We start from the raw sequence: 22,283 nt of genomic DNA, 5'->3' as shown, positions 1-22,283 counted from the left end.
ATTTAACCAACAAAGAAAAAGAAAAATGAACCAAAACGACAACGTTTCACTCATCACCAAGGTGTGAGAAAGAAAGAATTAGAATAGCGTTGGAGAAAGAAAAGATCCCATCATCTTTGTTTTTGCAGAGCTCATCAAATCTAACCTCCATTCCCGCTTTCTCACTTTTTCTCTCATAAACCGCACACGTAACCCTAATTCATCTTATTTAACACGATTTTGATTAATTTCACCGACAATCTTCTTATTTTTTGTCCATTTTCAATGATTCATTTCATAAATTAAGCTCAAGCTTAACCATTTCAATAACCATGATCTAAATTCCTCACTGAATCATACGCATTCATTAAGGTAAGCTTCTTTCACTTTCGATCTTAATCATTTTCCTAATTCAATTCATATTCATTTCCTCTGCATTGATTGATCCGGTTTCAGATTTAATGTTTTATTTATATGCGTAACTGTTTTTTAAATTTTTGTGGTGTATGAATTGAATTTGATTGTATTTTAGGGGATCTGAAAATTGTGTGAGGATTAAAGTTTTGAGTTTTGGAATTGGTGTGTAGGTTTTGAGATGGCATGGTTTAATGCGAAAAATGCATGGGGGAACTTCCCTGATTTGGCGGGAGCTGTGAATAAGCTTCAAGAGAGTGTCAAGAGTATTGAGAAGAATTTTGATACTGCTCTTGGTTTTGAAGAGAAAGATGGTGAATCCAGTAATAATCAACAAGGTAATTTCTATTTCAGATTCTTATTATTGCTTATTATCTCTGTAGCACCGGCACTTTTGATTGAAGACGCCTTGTCTGACACGACACCAACACATGTAATTACATTCAATGATGTCATTTTTTAAATTATTACTAGTGTCAATGTTGTGTCGGGTGTTGGTGTCTATGTCCGTGCTTCATAGCTACTTATCTTTGTCTTCTGAATGAATGGATTGCTGTATCAAGTGAGAAATTTAAGTTTTGTAGATAGGAATTTTGAAATGTTAGGTTTGATGTCTGTTCTTAAGGTGGGGAGCATTATTAGCTTTTACACTGATTAGAGTTGTGCTCTTTTCGTTTTCCAGTTTCAGAATCTTCAGGATCATGGCCTATACCTACTGATGGGAAGGCACTATTTAACCCTGTCTTGGCCTTTATGGGGAACAAAGGTGAGGAAGATAGTGAAGAAACATCTGAGAACGTTGAATCCTCTAAGCAAGAATCTGAACCTGAAATGTCAGAGGAAAAACCTGAGTCTTTGGATCATGTTCCTGTGGCTGAGGGAAAAGAAGTCGTTGAAACAGATAAAAGAGACAATGTGGAAGCTGAAGAAATCACTGTACAAGAGGAAAATAAAGTGCACGAGACAGAAGAAGATGGTGAGCATGTAGAGTCAGTGGATGGAACAACTGTACAGGATTTGGACCACAGAAAGGATGAACAGCAGCAGTTACCGGAGATGCCTGTTGAATTACCCGAATCTCCCATTCAGAAGTCCGAGAATTCGGATTCGATTAGCAATTTTGAAGAGAAAGAGATTGCTGAAGTGGGAACCTTGGAAAGTCCAGTTATGATGCAGCAGCCCATGGTTTCTAACCTTGGAGATGATGTAGTTGAGGGTAGTACTAGTGAGCTTGGTGAGTCTCGTGGTACTAGTGATGTGCATGATACTATTGGAGTTGAGACAGAAGAGGAGAGTAAAGAAGAAGAGAGGATACACACAGAGGAGAATGTAGAGGGAATTTCTTCTGTTCAACCCGAGGCATCAGACGATACCGAGAAAAGAGATGATACAGACACTTCTGTTCTACATTCCGTAGCTTCTGAAGAATCCAATAGCACCGATCAACCGTATAATGAACACCAGTCCATTGCCACTCCAAATGAATCATCTGAGGTGGTATCTGATTTGGTTTCACATGACAATGAGACAATTGTTGAAGAAAATGAAAGGGACCATCTTGCCAACAATATTGAAACAGACATAAAAGAGCAGCATTTGAGTTCAACACAAAATATGCATGACTCGGATTCCAAACTTGAGTTGGAGAGGGTGAAGAGGGAGATGAAAATGATGGAGGCAGCATTACAAGGTGCTGCAAGACAAGCTCAGGTATTTCATAAACTCTACATAATCTTTAAAGAAATAAAAAAAGCTTTTGAGTGCACATTCATTTTTGTTGCAAGTGTCCAGATGGGAAGAATATTGTTCTAAGTGGCCAGATTGGAAAAAAATGTAGGGCTCCAATCTTATTTTTTTAGCATGAAAATGTTCACATGGTCTCAAGGTAGCTATTATTAAAGTGAAGAAGTTTTGCTCTGCTGTTGAACTTTTCTTCTTGTTAAGGTTTCTAATTCACTGTCATAGATATGCTTGCTTGCTTTGTTGTGGACTGATTGAGAAGTATACTTCACAAATTTTTTCTTTTTGGTATTAGCAATGAAAGCTTTTGTGATGCATATTTATTTTGTAACAAGTTCCCAGACAAGTCAATTTAGGGTTCATATCTTATTACATTTTGAGCATGAAAACAAGTGGTCATATGGTCTCTTGGCACTTGGCAGGATTTGTTATGATTAAGAAGTTTCTTCATGGCCTAATTGTACTTTTCTTATTGGTTATGGCCTTAGGGATATTTTGCTAGGCTTCTTGTACATTAAACTAAGATCATGAAGATTGCCTTGTGGTGTTAAATAGTTAGTTTTTAATTCACTTTATTGTAATTTGTTTTCTTGCTCCATTTTACCCCTTTTCTTCATCTATAACCAACTTATATCTTCTGAATTTTTTATTAAATAAAGCGACACTAATGACCATTTTACAACTGTATTTAAGGGGATTTGAACTCGGTCTCTTGAGATTACAAATTCAAGCTTTTACCACTAAGTTGACGCGTCATGGACTAGATAAGTTGAAGGCTCGTACTATGAATCATTGTTGGCGAAAAATCATTTGATGTGATTTTTTTAATTAATGTATCTATATGTTCGAAAAGCTACATGTCTTGTCTAATTATGCTCCCAGGCTCCCAACCTTTGTCTCCTATGTACAATTTTTGCAGCCATGAGAGTGTTGTATGTATTATCACAATTTTTTACTCTTGGTTCTCTTTGCAGGCTAAGGCTGATGAGATAGCAAAATTGATGAATGAGAATGAACAGTTCAAAGCTTTAATTGAAGATTTAAAGGTATATTTATTTTTTCAATAAATGGTAGTTAGGATCATGTTATGTTTTAATAGTAGTTTTTTCATACACTATGCTGCATTGTAGTTTTTTTTCCTTGAACACTATGTATTTGTTTTCCTTTGTACATCTCTATTTGATAATCCTTTGGTGTTTTTGGTGTTGGATGTGCGGTAAAACCAGCTGGGATAAGATTAGAAATGACCATATTAGAGAGAGAGTTGGGGTAGCACCTATAGTAGAAAAGGTGGTAGAAAACATGCTTAGGTGATTTGGACAAGTAGAGAGAAGACCTATAGATTATGTAGTAGGGAGAGCAAATCAGATGGAGGATACTCAGATCACTAGAGGCATAGGAAGACCTAGAAAAACTATCAGAGAAACTATTGGGAAAGATTTGGAAATTAATGAGTTGGACCGAAAGATGGTGTATGATAGAACACTATGTTGTAATTTGATCCATGTGGCCGACCTCACTTAGTTGGAAAAGGCTCGGTTGTTGTTGTTGTTTTTGTAAACTAATTAATTAGCATGTTCTGTTTCTCTTTTTTGTCATGTGTCCTGTACCCCAACGTTCTTAAAAATATTTTTATTTAATTATCGATAATTGTGGAGCAGAGAAAGTCCAATGAAGCTGAAGTTGAGTCTTTGCGAGAGGAATACCATCAGAGGGTTTCAACTCTAGAGAGAAAGGTATCATTTGTCATAAATCTTATGTTTCCTGTCCTTATTCAACAAAGTTTTCAATAATGTAACTCAAAATGATTTGTTCAAAAGTTGTGTATAACATTTTCAATCTGTACATCAAAGTTATAATTGAAATTTTTGTCATGGAAAACAATATACCGTGCCACAAACGACACAAGTCTTGTTAGCCAAGAAAAAGAGTTATGGGGATGATAGCATGTTTTATAATTTCAATTTTAGAGATCACGAGCATGTTAAGCATTGTTGGTTGGTATTAGAAATTCATCTTGGATTTTGAAAATTGTGATTTATCAAAAGGATTATTGGATATTACATATATGTTTTAAGGGTATACTTTTAACTAAAACTGTTATGAGACTCGTATTTAATTGTAGGTTTATGCTCTCACCAAGGAACGGGATACGCTTCGTCGAGAGCAGAATAAAAAAAGTGATGCAGCTGCTCTATTGAAGGAAAAGGATGAAATAATCACTCAAGTTATGGCAGAAGGTAACACTATCTGAAATCAAACCTAAATCTGTATTATCCTGACTTCAGTAGATACAGAACTTTTTTGTTTGATGTGTCTTGTTAGGGTTAATTATATGGATGTTTCTTTTAGAGATATGTCAACAAAGTCTGAAATGACAAAAACTGTAACTCTAAATTGTTCTGTTGGATACTTCTTTAGACAAATACTATAGCAATAACACTATCTTTGGATGCCAAGAGAAATAGAAACGAAGGAAATATGAAGAGAGAAACAGCGAAGTGGAGTAGAAATTTTATATTGTTTGGATAAACAGAAATAGAGAAGAGAGAAACACAAAAACTTCTTTGCTCCAGGTAGGATGAATAGAAATGAGTAGAGAGAAATCGATCAAACTAGTAAAAGATAAATTTAACCTTGTAATTTAAGTTTAAATATAATGCATTTATTTTTTATTTTGATTTTAGACACAAACGATTTTTATTTTAGTTGTACTTTTTCATAAATAGAAAAAAAAATACAATCAGTCAAAACTGAATCCAATCGATACCAACCACTTTGTGCATCAAATCCAATCGATTACAGCTTGCCCCCGAACTTTGAAGCCACACACTTTTATCTTGTCAACTTTGTGCGGCTAGCCTTTTTTATGTGAACTTTTATTTGAATCTTGAATTATTTTGAGGTTCATATGCACTAGCTTATGTTTTTTGTCATGTCATTTGTTTTTACATAAAATTGTCATATTTTTATTAATAATGTATCTTACGATTCAAAAAATAGGCCGTCCTTCTGATAACCATGTTTCATAGCACAAACAAACTAGATGCATTGTGCATACTAATTTTTTCCTTTCAAGTTTTTGTAGGCAAGAATTTTAAGGTTAAAAGTGTTTAATCAATTCAATTTTAGTGACTGCTACTTTGGTGTTTTGATAGATGGTATTGGAGATTGAAACCTAGCTTGATGGACACTACAGCTTGGGATCTAAGGTTATAGATGAAAAAGTTGACCAAACATATTTTCAAATTAATTCTTTTAGAGGTTCGCTTGGTGGAAAGGATTGAATAATGTCAACAAAAGAGAAAAGACAAAGGCTGTCAAAATTGAGAGTTTAAGAAAACTCGTATTGTGACAAAAAATAATGTATAGATGACATACATTTATACAATACAATAAATGCATCCATAATTCAAAATTTCATCTCAATTATAAAGCAAGAAGTTTATATGAACAAAATCAAACTAACAAAAAGGAAAAGGAACTGAATGTAAAAAATGAGATAGAAAAAAGATAAAATAAACTCTTAACAATTCCCTGTGAGTTTGCCTCGCTGCAAGTCCGGCCGAGTAAACTTGGTTTCATTTCCAAGTTTGCCTTAATTCGTATTTACAGCAGAGTCAACTCGAAATTGATACATAGACTCGTGAAATCATTTCCACTCGCAATTTTAACAACCTTGGGAAAAAGGGATAAATTAAGGAAGAATGATGTCTAGTTTGTAAAGTTTGTATTTGAACTGTGAGTCTGTTACTGTTCTCCGCTCTGCTTTGAAAATGGATAATTTCATCTTAAGGGCTTTGCTGTTAAATCAAAAACTTTCTCTATTGAAGCTTATGCCAACAGGTTACTTACTAGCGATTGATTATAGAGGCCCTTTTTTAAGATTAAATTTTCCGTTCATCTCAGGTGAAGAGCTTTCCAAAAAACAGGCTACTCAAGAATCTACAATAAGGAAACTTAGGGCTCAGGTATGCAGAGTACTTATTTTATCTTCCTACAACAGTCTTAAATCCTTTTCTATCCGTAAATGATGAATCTTATATTTACCTTTTTTCATGAAAGCTAGATTAGAGATCTTGAGGAGGAGAAAAAAGGTTTGACTACTAAACTTCAGGTAAGTGAATACCAAGAGCATTATTGAAAGTTATTATTTTTCTTGCTGCTTTTTTGAAAGTTATTACTCTGTTGAAAAAGATTTTCTTCGTGATATAGTTTGGCTGTAAAAATCCCATTTCACTGATTGTAATTATATAAATGTCATATTACTTTTAGGTCTCGAGTGTAATTTATGATTTATTCTTGTGTGCTACTGCTGCTGTGGATCCTCTATGTCTTTAGAAAGCATCAAATTCCATTTTAAAGTAGTAGGTGTTGACACTCCTAATGTTATTTGGATTTCTAATTTAAGCTGCTGTTTGGTTGATGTCATGCAATCCAGGTGGAGGAGAATAAAGTAGAAAGCATCAAGAGGGACAAGACAGCTACAGAGAAGTTGTTGCAAGAAACAATAGAAAAACATCAAAATGAACTCGCAGTGCAGAAAGAGTATTACACTAATGCTTTGGCTGCTGCTAAGGAGTCTGAAGCATTAGCAGAGGCTCGAGCAAACAATGAAGCAAGAACTGAGCTAGAGAGTCGTCTAAGAGAAGCCGAGGAACGTGAATCTATGCTAGTCCAGGCACTTGAAGAGCTGAGACAAACATTAAGTAGAAAGGAACAGCAGGTTTTTGTTGTCTTTTCTGCCTTCTTTTCTTTTTACTAAATTGACTTTCACAGGATTTAATTCAACTGTTTCCTTCATATCCAGGCTGTTTTTAAAGAAGACATGCTCTGTAGAGACATCGAGGATCTTCAAAAACGTTACCAGGTCTGCTCCCCTGCTCTCTGCTTGTCTGTCAGTTATTTAACTTTTTGAGGATGCTGCTTTTCCTTGTTTTATTGAAGTTTTAGTAGTGGTTTTTTCGCTTTTGGTAGTTTTCTAATTTGACTTGCATTTGCTAGGCAAGTGAAAGACGTTGTGAGGAACTGATTACACAAGTTCCAGAATCTACAAGGCCACTTTTAAGGCAAATTGAAGCCATGCAGGTAATAAACATATGATCGAGAATTGCTTTTCCTTCTGTTTTTTGTTCTGCTGCGTGGGATCTGTGCTAAACTAGAATTCACCTGATAACAGGATTCAAATGCCAGAAGAGCTGAAGCTTGGGCTGCTGTTGAAAGAACTCTTAATTCTCGACTACAGGTCTCTAGAATAATTTACTTCTAATTTTAGAATCTTTCCTACTAGTTATTATTGTATTTATTTATCTTTTTCAATGAAATCTACAGGAAGCCGAGGCTAAAGCTGCAACTGCTGAAGAAAGAGAGAGATCTGTGAATGATCGCTTGTCTCAAACCTTGTCTCGAATTAATGTTCTTGAGGCTCAGGTTCTGCAATTTCTTGAGTGAAATCATGTCTTCAATGGCGGTTTTTGTGTATGTGTGACTAACTTCAATGAATTTCAGATTTCATGTCTTAGGGCAGAACAAACTCAATTAAGTAGGACCCTTGAAAAGGAGAGACAAAGGGCAGCTGAAAGTAGGCAGGAATATCATGCTGCAAAGGAGGAAGCTGACACTCAAGAAGGTCGTGCTAGACAGTTTGAGGAAGAGATTAGAGACATACGACAGAAACACAAGCAAGAGTTGCAGGAGGCATTGATACACAGGGAGCTTCTTCAGCAGGTAGAGTTTCTGCTTAGGGTTTCAAACTTGCATCGTTAAGTGCATCCATGTTATATGAAGCTCTTGGTTTCTTCTTGCATTAAATTTATCTTATCTTTCAATTCTTCCATTACTTTGGTCATTGAATGTACCAGCCAAAGACATTTATTTGGTTTCTTGCTGATGAATTTTTCTGAAAAATGTAACAAAAGAAAGCCAACTTGCTTTTTTAGGCATTTCAAAACATATGTGGATGCTTTGGGATATAACAAATATTAGCGACATGATGTAGAACATGTGAGAAAGCTATGGAGCTGAAACCATATACTAAAATAAAAACAAAAAATTGATGGGATATGGTATTGTTGGTAACAATGTTGAATTCCATCCATCTTATTAGAACCTTTGTGATTTTTATGTCATTTTTTTCCAGGAAATAGAAAAAGAAAAGGCTGCTCGATCAGATCTGGAAAGGACTGTTCGCGCTCATTCTGCGCCATCATCAGAACAAACTTCCACAACAAAGCATAATTCTGCTTTTGAGAATGGTGTGATGCTCTGCTTCTCTTTACATCACTCGGTTCAGTTGTCTTGTATGTCATAATTTCTATAATATACTTTATGATGTAGGGAATCTGTCCCGAAAACTTTCTACTGCAAGCTCTCTTGGAAGCATGGAAGAAAGCTATTTTCTTCAAGCATCACTGGATTCATCTGACAGTTCTTCTGAACGGAGAAATCCGGGAGAACTAAGCATGAGTCCTTACTATATGAAGAGCATGACACCCAGTTCTTTTGAGGCTGCCCTTCGCCAGAAGGAGGGTGAACTTGCTTCGTATATGTCACGCCTGGTATGGTTTGTTGCCTTCATTCTCTAGTTTAATATTTGGCGTGGTACCAATAGCCTAAGTTACTGAATAGCAACTGTTAATTATTGAGTAATCTCTAGAGTAAGGTTCTCAATCAGAGATAGAACTTACACTTGCACACAAACATAATTGAAATGTTGCACAGAACACACATATGAAGATACAATTCCTACCAAGGATTCGAGAGACTGGGATCTCTCCCTTTCCAAATAGCCACTCTAATATTTCCTGGATAACCAACAATGACAGGCTGTTTCCTTTTTATTCACACACCACACATAGCTAACTTAATAACTGCTAATTATAAAATAAATAACTGTCTACTGCACAGATTAATTTCTTCCTCTCCTCTTATAAACATTCTTTGTTAGAGGCTTAACACATACCATCCAGTTGATAGCTCTATTGTTTCTTGTCATTGAGAACTTCTCATAATGTATAAGTAATGAAATTTATATTAAGCTATTAGATCATATGATGTTGATGTTGATGTTAATTTTATTTTTTATTTTTAGAATACAATGATGACATTTTTTTAATTATAAAAATTTCAGGCATCACTGGAATCTATTCGTGATTCTCTTGCTGAAGAGTTGGTCAAATTGACAGCACAGGTAAGTTCAGCATCCTGTATATTACCGTAGAAAGAGAGAAAGGAGACGCAAGAATACTATAATGGGATAGACTATAATGTGTAGTGACCCTCATATTTATATTACTAGTTAGTTACTAGGTTAAGAGAGTAATACAAAAGAAAGACATGTGGATCAAGCCCATATACTCAAGACTAAACCCTAGCAACTTATTTTAATAACTCTTAACAATTATCCTCTGGTCCATTTCCTTGTTGAGCACAATTTGTATATCCACACTGCAGTGTGAAAAGCTGCGTGGAGAGGTTGCTGTGCTGCCTGGCTTAAAATCAGAGCTAGAAGCACTGAGGAGGAGGCACTCTGCTGCTTTGGAGTTGATGGGTGAACGTGATGAAGAGGTAATTTTTATACCTAATTTTGCTTTCTAAAAGCGATATTTTAGGGGGTGTTTGTGTTTTGTAAGTGTTTGATATTTCTAGTTTTTTTTTAAATTTATTTAGTTTGAAATTTAAAATATTAAAAATAGAACAAGTAAACAGAGGGAAGTGAATAGTTATTGTTAGTTGTGTTTTATTTCCATAAATATAAAATAATACATGTGAATGATTTTATAAACTAGTACCAAACATGGAAATGTTTTATTCCCAATCCACTTTTCCAAAATATTTATGGTAACCAGACCTTGAAGCAAACTCACCCTGAAAGATAATTTTTGTTCAGATACAAGTTTGGACAGTTCCTGTCGATCTTGCAAATTCTTTTTTAAGGAAAGTCATTGCACTCCTAGAAATTTAAGAAGGAACTCACTCTTGTTCACCTTATAAATTTTCTCGTGGTTGAAATATTCAAGAGCCCGGACATCGCACAACTGGATTTCTATCCTCCTTCCATACAATCTGATAAATCAAAATAAAATAAAAGCACTAGTCACACTGGACCCCAAATACAGAGAGTGACAAAGGAGAAAAGATAACAATTTTTGGGTTAAACTAGTTAGTTATGCAAGCCTCTGACTCTAAAACACTGTCATTATTCTATCCGATTTCCTTTCACATAATTATAAATAAATAGAAAAGTTATCTACTTTCTATCTGAACAAAATTGAATGTGTATAGCTGGAGGAACTTCGTGCGGATATTGTCGATTTAAAGGAAATGTACAGAGAACAAGTCAACTTACTTGTGAATAAGGTACTTTAAGCAAGATCTTTTGCTACTTATCTTTTTATATTATTTTCTTTTATCTAACCATGCCATATATTTTTTTTACAGATCCAGATAATGAGTTCATCAACCTAATTTAGCCGAAGAAGGGGCTTGGGGAACGGAAAGGCTAGTAGTGTCTAGCAACCATTTTGCGATGGCCATGTCTTTGAGCTGTGGACGATGTCAATTGGCACTGTAACAGGACATTGGAGATTAGTGCCTTTAGACTCTGAAAAATCACTCCTTTCAGGTCTTCAAGAAGGATTTATACTTTGTCTGAGCAACATATATTGATATTGATGATCTCCCTTGTTAAATATGATTTGTATTGAGTTATGACTTGGGGAATGTTGTATAGTCTGTGAGAATCTTCTGAGATATAGGGATTCTTTTTGAGTGTGTGATGATACAAACAAACAAAATATATATTCCTTTACCTGTGAGTAGTGACCATGTTGCTGCCTTTTTGAGTGTGTGATGATACAAACAAACAAAATATATATTCCTTTACCTGTGAGTAGTGACCATGTTGCTGCTTTTTTCTGGGTCCCCCCTTTTCCATGCAAATCAGTTGGTGTATTATATAATCACAATTAGTATGCCTTTGCAACTTCCAATGTTAACTTATTTTGATTTGAATACAGTACCTTATTACGATTTTATGACTTAAAAAAAAAATAAAGTAAATTTTTTAAGAATAAATCTTTTTTTAGGGATAAAATAAATCTTCTTATTGGCTGTAGATTTGTATCTGAATTTTATCAAAAATGTTTGAGTAAATTCCACTTTTCTCTCCTAACAGATGTTTAAAGTACATTACCATTTCCTCCTATGTCAAAATATATGTTACCCTCCCTTTTATGCAAAACATATTACAAAAAATTACACTCATTTCCTGAGAGAAACTAGAATGTAGACATTTCCTGAAAAACTTGAATGTAGACAAGAATGAAGACAACTAAGGTAGTAGCCTCAGTCTTTTCAACAATTCAATCAAATATTAATGAAAGGGACAACACTGCGATAAATTAAAACATCAAGGGGATACATGTTGCACCTGTCCAATTTTACTTGCTTATATAAGAAGCTCTCCAACTCTCAACAAAGTACAACAATTGACATATTTACAAGCGCAAGAGAAAAAGCTACAATTAAAAATTGAAATATTTATCCAAAAAAAAAAAATTGAAATACTGAGCAACATTCAAATCTGTTTTAGAGAGGAACAACACTTACTAAGTGAGAAATAAAGTCACAAGTGCTATTCATTTCATACACTTTACATCAAAAGATTATACACTTGTATTGAGCTAGAAACGGTATCATTCTCTCTGTAAAGTATACTCTGCACTGCATCAAACACTTGTATCTTATCATTGTTGTAACTCTTCAAAGTGCCAAGTTGTAGAGAAATATAAGGTATTGTTAGGTAGATAAAGATATATATTAGTGCTTGTAATTGATTCACATTATAGTGGATTAAGTCCTCAACGGTACTGAGACGAAATCTCTTTGTGAAGAGAGGACTGGATGTAGTTGTCGAGTTTGGAGTGAACCAGAATAAATTCATTGTGTCTTTATCCCTATTCTTATCCCTCTTAACTCAAAACGTATCGTAACCAACTTAATTTTATAAAAGAAACGGGAAAACATTTTTTTTAAACCCATCACAATACAAATCTCCATTTCTCGTGATTTTCTCTCCTTCAGTTGGCATCAAAATACCAATGTCTTATTTGAACATTTAATAGTGTAAGAGTAAAGATCTTTGAGAAAATCATGACAACTGAATCATCAACTACTCATTGTTTTCCTCTCCCTCACCACATTCTCTTTCACTATGCAAAAAAACAACAATGACATCGACGAAGACCTCAAGTCCCAACCCCCTCGATGAGCTTGGAGATTCCTCCACCACACACCACGACCATGACAATGCCAATATCTCAGATCCCAATCACTTCGACGACAACGATGAAGGGGACGACGACTTTGGTAACTTCTCTGTCTTCGAGACCATCACATAGAAGACGAGTTCAAGGAGCAAGAAATGGATGAAAAAGACGTTGTCATTTTGAAAGAGCAAAACTGAACCGCCAATATTCTATTAGGGGCATGCTAGCCCTCTACAAAGGCTTATTGGCCCTTTTCTAGGGTGCCCCCTTGCCCTTTAGCATCGAAACAGCCTTTCCCATATCTTGGGGCTAAATATTCGGCCAAAGCATCTAGAAGATAACAAAAATATAAGAGAGCAATTAATTTTTACATCACATCATTTGAAATTAGAAATATGTTATTGTTTTTTCATATCACATTCATTAAAATTACACAAATTGATAAATAGTTCTCACAATACTATGATGATAACAAAAATATAAGAGAATAAATTATCTTCTATTGTTTGCTCAAGTATGTAGATCATATTTTTTTTTTTTTAAATAATCGGGGAAAGAAATTATTATTAATAATGTGGTATTGATGATCATTTTATAATTGTTTCAAGTGCAATTTGAACTATGTCCCTTAAACTTATAAATTCAAGTTCTTACCATTGAGCCGACACAACTTAAATATTAAATAAAATCATCTAAAGTAAATATACGAGAGAATATCATATGATGCTGACATTGTGTTGATATACATAATTCACACTATATCTCTGTTTCCTTTTATTGTTAATGGGGTAGATCTAAGTTAGGAGTGAAATGTTAAAACCAAACTTACTTTTAAACCCTAGAGTCAAATCATGTTAATCATCAGAAATAACAAATCAATATGCGGAAGCGTACCTGAAATCATATTCGAAGATTGTTGATGTGGTAATGACATTCCAGATCAACACACACTCTTACTGAGAGAACCCTTTGTTATTCTCTTGATCTCATGATGTGATGTCAGCAAAGAACGGCGGCTTGGTGTGTGACTTGGGGACCATGACCTCTTTATTTATAGCACCCAACTTAGGGTTAACTATTGGTATTTCTATTTTAGCCCATCATAAAAATAGAATTACTCATTAGTCTCTACACATTAAAGGCCCACGAGTTCTGCTCTTTACCCAAACGGTTCTTCTCATTCCCAAAGTAAAAGTCCAAAATGCCCCTACGCATGTTAACATGCGTAGCGTGAGTTAACATGCGCTAGTTAGAAAATAAACGCAACTTAAGTCACGCTGCGTGACTTAAGTTGCGTTGCGTGCTGTTATAAGTCCAGTCAGAACCTCATCCTGCCTCATTATCTAACACCACACACTCAAATCTCAATTCTCTCTCAAATTACCCAACTCCAAAATTCCTTCAACTTCAAATCAAACAACACTACAACAACAAGAACAAGTAAGCTTTCACTTAAATTATGTTGGTATGATAGATTTTTTTCACTTAATCTAGAATTTTTTTTGGTTTAGTGTTTTGTTAAAATTTTAATTTTTTTTGCAAGAAATGATAGATTGCTACATGCAAATGACTTATAGTGCTTAATTGTTATGATGTTTAGATGTTTGCATGATTATGTTAGATTTTTTACACTTAGATTAGATTTTTTTAGATTTAGGGTTTGTTTAATTTTTTTTTTTTTTTTGCAACATATGATACAATGTTACAGCAAATGAGTAATATTGCTTAATTATTTAGATTTTTGCATGTTTATGTTGTAGTTATTATTTTTAGGGTTTATGTATAATTTGCACTCCAAGTGTTTGATGAAATGTTTGAATGAGTTTTTCATTGATTGTGTTTAATTTGTAATTGTGTAGATTTGAAGCAATGGTCGGGTGGATCGACGTTCATGCACAATTCAACGGCGGAGAACCTCAGAGGTTGAAGGTTCGGTGCCTTGATGTAACGTTAAGAGGTCTCAAGGATCAACTGAATGAATTCAACCAAGGAGTCAACCCCAGAGACACAAGGAGGGTGCAAAACGTTCGGTATAAACGTCCAAAGCTCGACGATCAGAGGGTATCATTCACTTGTGTGGAGTTAAAGAACGACGAAAACGTGACGAGCATGTTTTGGGAGCACACCAAGTTCCAGTGGATCGATATGCGGGTGACGTTGCTGAGATCAACTGAAGATATCATCAACAGCTTGATTCCGCCAGAAGATCGTCGTTAGTTAGGGTAAGGTGCATTCCAACTACAACAATTGTCTTACCTCTGAAATGGGGTAGTTCAAATTTGCCAAACGGTGAGGACTCAAGCATTTCGCTCGGCATTCATGTTTTTCCTTTGAAAAGATTAAATTCTTGTTAGGCTGGTTTAGATGAAGGTATTAGGTGTCAAGGAATGGACCTCATTTCGGTGGCACTTGAATACCTTAATCTAAATCAAGCCTAACAAAAATTTATTCTTTTCAAAGGAAAGCATGAATGTCGAGCGAAATGCTTGAGTCCATGTTGTTTGGCAAGTTTGAATTTACCCCATTTCAGAGGTAAGATGATTGTTGTAGTTGGATTGCACATTCCAACTGCAACAATTGTCTTACACTGGATGGGGCAATTCAAACTTGTTAATCGGCAGGACTCCAACATTCGATGAGCATCTTGAACGATGGTACTCAAGTGTCAAGGAATGGAGCTCATTTCGTTGGCACTTGAATACCATCGTTCAAGATGCTCATCGAATGTTGGAGTCCTGCTACTTAGCAAGTTTGAATTTGCCCCATTCAGTGGTAAGATAATTGTTGCACTTGGAAGGTACATTCCGGAATGTAATGTAATTGTTGACATACATGTCGTTTATGTAATGTAACGATACCTCTATCGCAATTTTTATTTGAATTCACGCTATCACAATTTTTATTTTAGTCGAATTCACGCTATCGCACTTTTTATTCGAATTCACACTATCGCAATTTTTATTGGAATTCACACTATCGTACTTTTTATTTTATTCGAATTCACGCTATCGCACTCTTTATTCGAATTCACGCTATCGCAATTTTTATTCGAATTCACGCTATCGTACTTTTTATTTTATTCGAATCCACGCTATCACACTTTTTATTCGAATTCACGCTATCGCACTTTTTATTCGAATTCACGTTATCGTACTTTTTATTTTATTCGAATTCACGCTATCGCACTTTTTATTTTATTCGAATTCACGCTATCGCACTTTTTATTCGAATTCACGCTATCACACTTTTTATTCGAATTCACGCTATCGCAATTTTTATTTGAATTCACGCTATCGTACTTTTTATTTTATTCGAATTCACGCTATCACACTTTTTATTCGAATTCACACTATCGTACTTTTTATTTTATTCGAATTCACGCTATCGCACTTTTTATTCGAATTCACGCTATCGCACTTTTTATTCGAATTCACGCTATCGCAATTTTTATTCGAATTCACGCTATCGTACTTTTTATTTTATTAGAATTCACGCTATCGCACTTTTTATTCGAATTCACGCTATCGTACTTTTTATTTTATTCGAATTCTCGCTATCGCACTTTTTATTCGAATTCACGCTATCACAATATTTATTCGAATTCACGCTGAATTTATTCTAATTCTTCAATACGCAATCGTAACATAAATGCAACAATTAACAAAAATAAAGAAACAAAAATAATGGATATAAAATATCATTTTATTAATATAATTCTTATTACATTTACAATAGGTAAAACTAAATCTGCGAAAAAATAAAAACCACCAGAAAACCTATCTTCCTGGGGTAAACCTAAAAATAAACCACAAGAAAACCAACCTTCCTGGGGTAAAACTAAATCTGCACATTTAGTTTTACTCAATGTGGTTCTTTTCCCAAGAAAGCTGCTCACTACTTATCTTTTCCCCAGCATTCCCACTACTTATCATCCTTTCTTTTTTTACACCAAAATAAAGAAGGAAAAAGAGAAGGAAAGGAAGAAGATTCATAGGGGGGGAGAGAGTGAGAATGGGAGATGGTGTGAGGAAATGAGAAAGTTTAGAGGTGTATATATAGGGGGAGATTGTAACATAGGTTATATCTACCATAAATAGGGTCAAAAAACGTGTAAAAACTTAACAAAAACGTGTAAAATCAATTAAAATACATTGAACAAAGTCAAAAAAACGTGTTCTTGAGCCCAGGATTAACACTAGCGTGAGTTAACTCACACCAAGGATTAACACTAGCGTGAGTTAACTCACGCACAAGTTAACACACCAAGGATTAACACTAGCGTGAGTTAACTCACGCACAGGTTAACACTAACGTGAGTTAACTCACGCTAGTTAGGCCGGTGGTCACAACTCAAGAACACGTTTGTTGGACTTTGGTCGGTTATTCAACCATGGTTTTATTGATTTTTACACGTTTTTTTTACTGTTTTTTGACTGCATTTAGTGCATATAAAAACTATGCACTAAATAATTTTCAATTAGGCCTTTTTTTTTGTTACATTTAAGGAATTTATTCTAAATTAATTTATTAACTTTATTATAATTTTTTTTACATTAATCTAAATTATTTTCTTAACTTTATTCTAAATTATTTTATTAACATTATTCTGAAATTATTTTGTTTACATTAATCTAAATTATTTTCTTAACATTATTCTAAATTAATTTTTTAACTTTATTCTAAATTATTTTGTTTACATTAATCTAAATTATTTTCTTAATTTTTTCTAAATTAATTTTTTAACTTTATTCTAAATTATTTTGTTTACATTAATCTAAATTATTTTCTTAACTTTATTCTAAATTATTTTATTAACATTATTCTGAAATTATTTTGTTAACATTATTCTAAATTATTGATTCGATATTATTCTTTAAATAAATACAAATATAAATAAAAGTAAATGGACTAAATTAATAAAAGCAAATGGACTAAATATAAATAAAAGTAAATATAACAATATCTCATTTCATTGATAATTCATACATTACAATTATTCATACAATAATTTTGAACTAATTCACTAAATCTACTTATTTTATCCTTTTTGGGGGTAAAAAGTAATCAATCTTCGTGGGGTAAAATAGTGAGCAGCCTTCTTGGGGAAAATACATCATCAACCCTTGGGCTAAATTTAAATCTGTTTTTTTTTACCACAAGAAGTTCTTTTTACCCACGGTAAAAAGTTTCTGCGGTTAAAAAATCAGATTTAAAATTATCCCAAGGGTCGATCACTTCCCCAAGTCGGCTACTCACTATTTTACCCCGACGAATTTTGATCACTTTTATCCCCCAAAGAGAATATTGAAAAAAAAACAAAGAAAGAAGAGAATTAGAGTGAGAGAGTGGGAGGAGATAATGTGAGGAATATGGGAAGTATGTGAGGGTATTTATAGGTAGAAATGTGAACCTAGGTTGTATCTAACATAAATGTGGTAAAAAAAACGTGTGAAAGTGGTAAAAAACGTGTACATTGAATGTTGAAAAGCTGACCAAAGTTGGAAAAAACGTTTGTTCTTCACTGGCCAACTAGCGTGAGTTAACTTGCGCTAGTGCTAAGTGGTACGTGACTTAAGTCACGTTCATACTACACTAACGCATGTTAAGTCACGTAGCGTGACTTAACATACGCTCATAATACACTAACACATGTTAACATGCGTATGGGCATTTTGGACTTTTACTTTGGGAATGAGCAGAACCGTTTGGGTAAAGAGCAGAATTCAAGGCCCACACCCTATTAGATACTCATAAGCCCACTTTAGCCAAACCTTATTAGAGAAAATTTTAGGCTTAAACGCACTTTTCACCCCCTAACTTTGCATAAGTTGCAATTTTGGTCCCCTATTAAAAAAAATGGCAAAAGTGACCCCCCATGTCTACCCCCTTTTGCAAAACGTCAATTTTGACTTGGTCAATCTTACGTGTCATGCCACCTGGGTATTTTTTGAATTAAAAAATAAAAGAAAAAGCCACGCGTGTATTTATAGAATTAAAAAAAATAAAAAAGAAAAAGAAAAAAGGGAGGCACGTGATTCTCTCTTCTTCCCCATTCTTTCTCTTCCTCCCCATTCTTTCTTCCTCTTCCTTCTTTCCTAACCCACCGCCCCCTTCATCTGGATTAGGAACTGCACAGCCTGACTCGCGCCAATCATATGCTTGGCTTCTTCAAGGCAAGAAAGATTCCCGCTGATATCATAAGTTCCTTATTTCTGTTGAAGAAAAAGAGATCTGAGTTTATGTTAATGAATTGCACTAAAGAAAAGAAAGAACAAAAGAAATAAAATAGCAACCATTATCCTAATTCAGAAATAATTATTGGAACTTAATACTTCTATTTCTTCAAAAATATTTAGTCCAGTTTAACATTGGAACGTCCTAAATAAAAGTTGCAATTCAATAGGTGACAACATTATTTTCAGCATGCACTTGTGAACTATGCTCGTCTTCTCTGCATTTTCGACCTTGAGCACTAGGAACAATAATGATAACTGTTTTAAATTTGTGAACATATACAAAGTAGATTCACATTACTGTTCAAATCTAAAATCATTATGTGTCCTACCTGTTGTTATTCACAGCCAGGTTGAACAAAGCCATAGCTCCATTTTCCAGAGCCATCGCATTCCCTTCATGCACAACTGATTGAAGAAATTGAAAAAGTGCTTCAACAAATCCATTGGCCCTCATAAAAATCCTGGCTTCCTCATCATCCCACAGCAAGAGTCTTAACCGCTCTACCACTTTACACTTCCTTTTCCAATTGTTCCCTTCAGTCAATACTTTCAGTAAACTAAGATACTTCTCATTGTCTTCCTCTTCCTGTGCAGAGAAACTTTCAATTACATTTCCCTCAGTTTGCTCTAAGATATTATTCTCTTTAAGTGGAACAACTTTGACACCCTTCAATTTGCAAGAGTTGACACTGTTTACAGATCTTGAATTAATGGATTCGGAATCTGATAATGCCAGTAGTTAAAATCAAGAGATTCGGGAGGGCCTTCGGGAATAGGGATTCGTGGTGCCTATACCATTTATGTATTTTGTTTGATAAATGGTGGGTATAGGCACCACGGTGGGTGGAGGAAAAAGGGGGCGGTGGGTTAGGAAAGAAGGAAGAGGAAGAAAGAATGGGGAGGAAGAGAAAGAATGGGGAAGAAGAGAGAATCACGTGCCTCCCTTTTTTCTTTTTCTTTTTTATTTTTTTTAATTCTATAAATACACACGTGGCTTTTTCTTTTATTTTTTAATTCAAAAAATACCCAGGTGGCATGACACGTAGGATTGACCAAGTCAAAATTGACGTTTTGCAAAAGGGGGTAGACATGGGGGGTCACTTTTACCATTTTTTTTTAATAGGGGGCCAAAATTGCAACTTATGCAAAGTTAGGGGGTGAAAAGTGCGTTTAAGCCAAAATTTTACCCTATACCCCGACACATGTACTTTCACCCCTACAAATCTTTAAAATTTCCAATTTTACCCTCTCTGTTGTTTAACCTTTTTCCACATAATTTTTCACCCTCAATTTCAACATTTCCCATTCAAGAGTTCACCCCTACGTGCTATTTTTCTCAATTTCAACATTTCCCATTCAAGTTCACCCCTACGTGCTATTTTTCCGAGTATGTATTTCCAATTTATTCATCCTATAATACATTTCCAAAATTTTCCCGGAACATTCATCTTTAGTTTTTCGAAAGCTATGCCAAAAAACTCCACACATTCTTTCCGATAAATATATATTAATGTTCCTGCTTGTGAAATCATCAAGTCATGTGTGCTGTAGCACTTACACGAGCACTCCCAATATTGTGACTAAAAAAAGTGATAGAGCAATCCATGATGTTAGGTTGTTTCTGTTCTCTCACACGTCGGCTATAGGAGACAAAATAATTACCAAAACTTCTTTAATTTATGAAAACAATTCTCAAACCTCCAACTATGAAATTGGATAGTACACCGTATAATCAAAGAACGATTTTGATTCCAGTAACCCAAAACACGACATGGATCCAACACAACCATGGAGCGGAACAATTCCGGTAATCTAGAAAACCTCAATCAAAGATTTCGGTAAACGATTGAGAGAACAAACACAACCTCAATCATGAAATGCTTACGAACGTTTTCCATAAGAAGGTGTGGGTGAACGTTTGTTGTGAGATTTCCAGAAAAAGGGTGGGTGAACAAGTGAAAGAGTGATTGAGTTTGATTTTATATAAAGGGTAAAATTGGAACTTTGTGTTAAATGTTGGGGTGAAGGTACAAATGTAGGGGTGTGGGGTATAACTTCCCTTATTAAATCACTTTAATTGGGCCTAACTTAAATGACAGTCCACAATATATAATTATACACATATAAGGTCAATGTTGGATTAATGATCCAACATGAAAAATTAGGTGGCATGCATTGATTAAATGACGATCATATGTCATATGTCGATATGAAGTGATTAAATGTTCTTTTACTTGAGATGAGATATGAACTTGAAATGACTCCGGGAAAATATGTAATTTAAGAGCACTTGGAATAGAAATGAATGAAGTTTTGTTAATGCAATTGAGTTTGTAAAAACCACCTTTTATGAATGATATTTGAAAATGTATACATGCCAATTATTTTATCTAAACTAAGCCTGTCTGCCCCGCTTCTTCTTTTTTATTGCTCTTACATTAGTATGTAGTTTGGTTGGTGAGTTTTATACTCAGGAAAATTTGTTAATTTAAACTTATCTCTCATGTGTAATAGTATAAATACTTGTAAACAAGTCAGCTCGGGTTGGCAGATCCGTTGATCACCATACCATCAAGAAACAAGCATGTCATTCTGGAATTTTTGAACTTGATTTGTCTCTTAGGTTATGAAGTTTGTTGTTTATGTTTTATCTATAAATGTACTCTAGTTTTTTTTAATAAGAATTTACTTTAGTTATTGGAACTATAATTCTATATCTATCATTTATACGAATATGTTATTTGTATCTGTAGGGACAATTCTTATACGAATATGTTTTGTAAGCACAAATCAGTTGGTAGTTGTAGAGACAATAATATATAAGAGTCGGAGTTCGAATCTCAAGTTCCTCGCTTCTCTATGATAAATGTGTGAGATTCTGTTGTTAACCTGCTTGACCAAAAAATATGGTATTTGTATCTATTATTGTTATTACTTCCTGTATTCAAATCATTCAGCAAATTTGCAGGTTCGGTCCAATGTCTTATAAAATGCATATATTTTTTCTTGAAGAAGTATATAAAATGCATATATTAACCTTTGATGAGGCTGTAATGATAAAGAGTAATGTCTTGACAAAAAAAGAGTAATGATATTCTGTAAACTAAGCTTACAACTATGCAACCTCAACATTCCAATAACTTAAAAGGTCCGTTGACCTTCAATTTCAATGGAAATATAGCCACAAAAACTAGTATTCGCATTCACATTATGGCTTTGACCTTTATATAGTTAGAGGTATTCTGCTGACCCTTGAAAGAGGGGAAATAATGCTTGATCTCTATAATTTTTTTTTTTTTTTAAACTTGATCTCTATGTGTGTGTATATATATATTTTGCTTTAGTCCTCCGATTCTTAGAGAAAGAAGACATTAATTCAATTTCATTGTTTTAATTCTAGTTGTCCACCTTCATGCATGTCACAGCTTGCTATACAAGATAAGACTGCTTAATACGTTGAGATTAACTAAAATTTAATATACATTTTTCCATTCTTTTGACTTTATTTTAAATTATATAAGTATTCTTTTTTTATCAATAGGATGAGGAAGGGTGTATGAAGCTACTTGTCATTTAGTCAAAAAAAACGAAGCTACTTGTCATTGACTTGTATAAATTAAATTCTAAACTTTATAAAAAAAAGCTT

At 34.2% G+C, this 22,283-nt stretch overlaps 1 protein-coding gene across 1 annotated transcript; it reads left to right on the top strand.

The window, feature by feature from the left end:
- Nucleotides 1–109: 109 nt before the first annotated feature.
- On the top strand, nt 110–11,116 carry GC5 (golgin Putative 5). Its single transcript, XM_085747275.1, has 20 exons — nt 110–351; nt 567–731; nt 1,076–2,103; nt 3,108–3,179; nt 3,795–3,869; nt 4,259–4,373; nt 6,043–6,104; nt 6,203–6,250; nt 6,575–6,859; nt 6,944–7,003; nt 7,138–7,221; nt 7,313–7,378; nt 7,465–7,563; nt 7,642–7,860; nt 8,273–8,387; nt 8,470–8,690; nt 9,263–9,322; nt 9,586–9,699; nt 10,417–10,491; nt 10,573–11,116. Exons 2-20 carry the CDS (start codon nt 575–577, stop codon nt 10,597–10,599), a joined length of 2,982 nt encoding a protein of 993 aa, XP_085603401.1. The 5' UTR covers nt 110–351; nt 567–574; the 3' UTR covers nt 10,600–11,116.
- The last annotated feature ends 11,167 nt before the right edge of the window (nt 11,117–22,283 follow it).

This window comes from Medicago sativa, chromosome 2, assembly GCF_051527215.1.
Source record: "Medicago sativa cultivar Bolivia chromosome 2, Bolivia_mono, whole genome shotgun sequence".
In the NCBI taxonomy this organism is placed as follows: domain Eukaryota; kingdom Viridiplantae; phylum Streptophyta; class Magnoliopsida; order Fabales; family Fabaceae; genus Medicago; species Medicago sativa.
The sequence above is the reverse complement of the archived record's forward strand: the minus strand, read 5'-3'. Positions and strand labels throughout refer to the sequence as shown.

Coding starts and splice junctions, on each gene's coding strand:
- GC5 (XM_085747275.1), top strand. CDS start 575: ATGGCATGGTTTAATGCGAAAAATGCATGGGGGAACTTCCCTGATTTG. Junction 3,180..3,794: donor CTTTAATTGAAGATTTAAAG/GTATATTTATTT, acceptor ATTGTGGAGCAG/AGAAAGTCCAATGAAGCTGA. Junction 7,379..7,464: donor CTCTTAATTCTCGACTACAG/GTCTCTAGAATA, acceptor TGAAATCTACAG/GAAGCCGAGGCTAAAGCTGC.